The sequence below is a fragment of the Trachymyrmex cornetzi genome, unplaced genomic scaffold, assembly GCF_001594075.2.
Source record: "Trachymyrmex cornetzi isolate Tcor2-1 unplaced genomic scaffold, Tcor1.1 scaffold287, whole genome shotgun sequence".
Lineage (NCBI taxonomy): Eukaryota > Metazoa > Arthropoda > Insecta > Hymenoptera > Formicidae > Trachymyrmex > Trachymyrmex cornetzi.
The window spans coordinates 40,837-45,822 of record NW_017297556.1 but is presented as its reverse complement, the minus strand read 5'-3'; the positions used below and the strand labels follow the sequence as shown (position 1 = coordinate 45,822).

The window sequence follows — 4,986 nt, the reverse complement described above, 5'->3', positions numbered from 1 at the left end:
GTGTGTGTGTGTGTGTGTGTCGTAGCAGAGATAAGGACCCTACGGTTCGTCACTCCCATAGTATTTAACGACTCCAAACCCTCTTTGCTGTGTGTGTATTCGCGCGTGTGTGTGTTTATGGAGGGGTGAAGGTTTCAATATTCAATAGTATGATTTAGAGATTTTAAATATCCCATTTATAATGTAATAAATGTTTATTACAGTATGTATTTCATACTATAAAAAATGATTATTATGTTGCAATCGGGGTTTTCCCTCAATTTTCAATTTCAATTACTTCGAATCCTTCATTTAAGTTATCCTGCATTAATCTGTTATCAGCATCCAGTATTACCTGTGTTAATCTTGTCCATGGATACTTAATATCATTGAGATGTCTTGTATGTCCCAAATACCAAAGTACACTTGCTACATGTGCATAAGATCCGAGAGTCCTACCACCAGATTTGCAAGTACAATAGTATCCAAGAATGGGAGTAATACTATTTTCATATTCTTCATTATCATCATTATCATCATCTTCATTCCTGATATTAAAAGCTACAAATATTTGATGCTTCGCAGCATTTGTGAATCTCGAAAATAAGCGGATCCTTAGAAAACCTGGTTCGTTAATGTTTTCATCTACTTGAAGCTGTTCACTTTCGTCTCTCTGTAACTTTTCCTGTATATAAGATGATGCTAGATTTATCTGGTATACACCAACTGTTAGATCTCTTAGATACTCCAATGTTAAATGTGGAAATGACAGTAAATGATTTTGTCGTAATGGCCTCCATTGCGCATGTCTTCTGCACAAACCTTCACCTTCGACTCTAGCTTGTACTACATTAATTTCCTTAAACCTATGCAGCAACGTTCTAGCAAATTCCACTGTAGCATTATCCATTGTTATTGGGCCATGATAGCGATTGATTATTGCACCTGCTATATGATAGAAATCACGAAGATTGATTGCATGAGGCATAATAATAGTTCCACCAAAGAATTTAAAAATAGATTTGATATGGCCATTACGAGCTTCAACAATCCATCTTGTTTTAGTGACCAATCGAGCTTCATTAGCTTCATCTGTGGAAAATTGGCGTTCATTTCGTTTCAACAAAGGCGGCATCCGATAATCGAAACCTAATCTATGAAGTATCGGAATAGCATCTCTGAATCCTCTATCGACAATAAAAATATCTTCCTCTTCAAACCATTCCCTCATTAGACCAACATCTCGTTCAAATTCGTTTCGCAGAATTGCGGCATCATTATTTCGAGAATCTGAGAAATATGGTCCAAAAATATGAAGAATATATCCATCTGGAGCAACGATTAAAAGAGGCTTCAGTAAGTGACGTCCTTTGTGGAAACAATAAGATTGACGTAAAGCTCTAAAGTTACTACTTTTTTGGATATCAGCATATGTACCATCAGGATATACAATTGCCTTACGGTATTCAGGATTTGCATTGTATAATTCGTTTGCGAAATCAGATACATGCAGCCGTATGTATTCTTCCCTCGTTATTGCTTGAAACCCTATATTTTGTGGTACAAATCGTCGCATTAAGGATTTGCGTACATTGCCAATGGCAAGGCTTGTGCTTTGTCTGGAAGGATAGTTAAATATAAAACGTAGAAATTCATCGGATAATCCTTGTCGCAATTTACATAAAAAAGCTATGAGGTCTTTTCTTGTAATATTTCGAATTTGAGTATCATCAACAACAGGATCACAAAATTCAAACAAATCCCTGAATTGTTCTTTTGTTATAGGAGCTATTGATTTGAACTCTTTGTCAGAAAAATTATTTTCATGACTATACTTTCTCTCTGAGCCGTTGTTAGCTACATTTCGTAGACATTGTAAGAAAGGTAACAACTGAGTACCCTTGATGATATAAGGACGGTTAACGAATTGTAAACCTAACAGTAAGTACGGAAAAATGTACCCCTCATCATCTAAATGTACTTGACAACATCTAACTTCTTCAGGGATGTAAATATTTCTGATAACGAATACATTTACTCTACTTGAAACAGAGAGTCTGTGAAGATTATTAGCTGCATTACAAAATAAACATGTTTTCCACGATGTCTGTGCTAAGACGTTCAGTCTTAAGCACTCTGGATTCAGTTCTACTTGTCGTATCTCTTCAATAATTGATCGATTGCAGTTACTACAGATACGAGTGTTTTCATCCACATTTACATCTGGAAGATTTCTTGTATCTCGTCTGAAAGTCATAATTTCAACTTTAACCAAGTTATCTTCTCGATTAATGCGAACAGATTGCTGTGCTTCACAGACAGAGTTGCACACATAACAATTAAAGCGGATTCGAAATGCCATAGCAGAAGAGTCCTCGAGGAGAAAAGTGTATTGGAACGGCGAGTCCGAGAGAGGTGAGACGTTTTCCGTAGAAAGCGCAAATAGATAACAATGGGTTCGACGAGAGTCTCGTATCATACGAGGTACAAGAGAGCGAGACGTTAGCGTATCAAAAGTGACGAGTGACGGTCGGCTGTAAAGAGTTCAGGATGAGTGAAAACGAAAGAGTTTGATTAGATCGTTAGATGATAATTCTAATTCGGACGTATAGCGTGAGTCTCGCGAGGTCTTAACCAGTGATGCTAAAATGAAGGCGTGTTAGCAGGAGATCTAACGAGAAGATAGACAGTGAGAATGCACTCACAAAAAATTGCGTTACGAAATGCGGTAAGAATCTTTATTCGAGGAGATCGTTAATAGAACACGTTCAAAAGAGAACGGAATGGCAACTCAAACGATGTTGTCAAGTGCGTGTAACGGAATGTTTATAGACGGAGCATGAGCTGTTATTTAGGGCAAGGGAGGGTGTGATAATCGGGGCAAGACGGGAGTCATCCCACTATAGCCTCTCTCTATTGACATCGGCTTATTTCGCCTTGTTATTAAGACGTCATTTGACATCATCTTGTTACCTAGGATGTATAGAAAATCGTACTATTACAGACATTCGAGCGACTCTACATTGAAAATGGCTCATAGGATTAAGTTGCGACCATGAGAACTTTTCATCAGTATGGCTTAAACAAGAAATTGGCAAAAGTAGAGCCAAATCCGCGGAACCCCATTTCCCATAAGGATAGTGCGGGGTCCTTTAGATAATATACACTTTATTTATGTATGTTCACTTTGAACTGGCACCTTTATTAATATATCAGTTACTTGTCATGGTAATATATTATCAGATAATCATTTGAATTTTTGAATATATGTATATGTGAAACAATATATTATCAGAAAAAAGTTTAATTTTTAAAGGTTTACATTTTTGAGTTTACTTATCTCTAATGATATGTATCATGTGTATAAAAGATTTGATATCAACAACAGGCGCCAAGTTAAATTTCATCTATCAAATTAAAAAGTAAAACACAAATGGTACTGTTTCATGTTATTTATACAAACTTACCTTTTTAAAAAAAGGTAAAAAAAGCGCTAAGCGTGCGTGTTTCTTGTAAAAATTATTTGGGCCGGTTTTACCAACGCCAATTACTTAATTCGCCGTGGAATTGACTAATCGCGTTTACTGTTTAGTGGAATTGACCACTTATGGTTGACACTTATGGTTGATTCGGCTTAACCGAATTGGTGAAACCGGTTCTTTGTATATAATATTACTTAACTCTTATGATATGTATTATTCATATAAAAGATTTGATATCAGCAATTGGCGCCAAGTTAAATTGCATGTAATTCGGACCTGGGGTTAGTAAGGCTGGGAAGACACAATGGACTTGGTCTGCGTGCCGTTGGTGGGCCCCAATTAGGGGCTGCCTCCCAGGATATTATTATTATTATTATTATTAGTACTAATGACAATTGTAAAGTGATAAAAAATCTCGTCAGAAGGACTTATTACTGTGTACGAGCGACACCGACTGACAAGACGTGACAACAACTCGAGCTTTTATAGTTTATCTATAATCGGGAGGTAGGCCTTCGGAAGCCCCTCCATATCCGTCTGCAGGTTGAGTCCATGCGTTTGTCTTCTGATGAATATCATCTCCGAAATCAGTCTCTTCCTGTAGTGAGGTTCCTCGTCCAATATTGCAACGCTGTCCCAGTCAAAATCATGTCCCTCTTGCAACCGATGTTCCGTTATAACACTGCGAGCAGACGTGTTCCATCGGATGTGGTTCTTATGTTCCGTGATTCTTGACTTCAGTTGTTTACACGTCTGTCCAACATAACTCGCGTCGCAGTTCTTGCACGAAATCTTATAAACAACCTTCGACTTCTTATCACGCGGTAAGGGGTCCTTATGCACCCTAATAAATTTTTGCAATTTATTAACACTATAAAATGACACCCTCATATGCTCGCTATTCAATCTATTGAACTTCTCAGTAATACCACGAACGAAAGGGACAGTGAACCACGAAGGCTGTACTACATCAACGCTATTATCACTAACAACCCTCTTCCTATTACTAGCCATAATAGTATTCTTCAACCGCAGAACTGCCCCTTTCGTATAATAATTTCTTCGATAAACAGCCCATTATATTTGTTAGCAGTGTTTCTTCATAGTATTATCATTGAAACAATTCCTGAGGCAGATTGTCATATCGATAATAGTTTTAAACTCATTTTGGAGAAACCGCGTGCTGTGACCAAAAGTTCAAATATCTACCCGAAAAGGTTGGCTTGTGGTACCAATCAAACTCTATCAACTCATTATCCCTAATTACTGTAACATCCAAAAAATTTAACCTATCACCCCCACCTCCATAGTAAACTGAAGCCTAGAATGCTGAGAATTAAAAACATCAAGAATGGAACTAACCGAAGAAACAGGCGCTGCCATGATTATATCATCAACATACCTAGTAAAGGGGCAACGGAAACTGAATCAAAGACAAAGCTCTACTTTCCAATTTACGCATAACTAAATCCGCGATGACGGGAGACAACGGGGAGCCCATGGGAGTACCATAATTCTGTTTATA

The 4,986-nt window shown here is 37.5% G+C and overlaps 1 protein-coding gene across 1 annotated transcript; it reads right to left on the bottom strand.

Moving 5' to 3' along the window:
* Positions 1-256: 256 nt before the first annotated feature.
* On the bottom strand, positions 257-2,236 carry LOC108762266 (uncharacterized). The gene has a single exon (XM_018509198.1). It carries the CDS (start codon positions 2,234-2,236, stop codon positions 257-259), a length of 1,980 nt encoding a protein of 659 aa, XP_018364700.1.
* Positions 2,237-4,986: the final 2,750 nt, after the last annotated feature.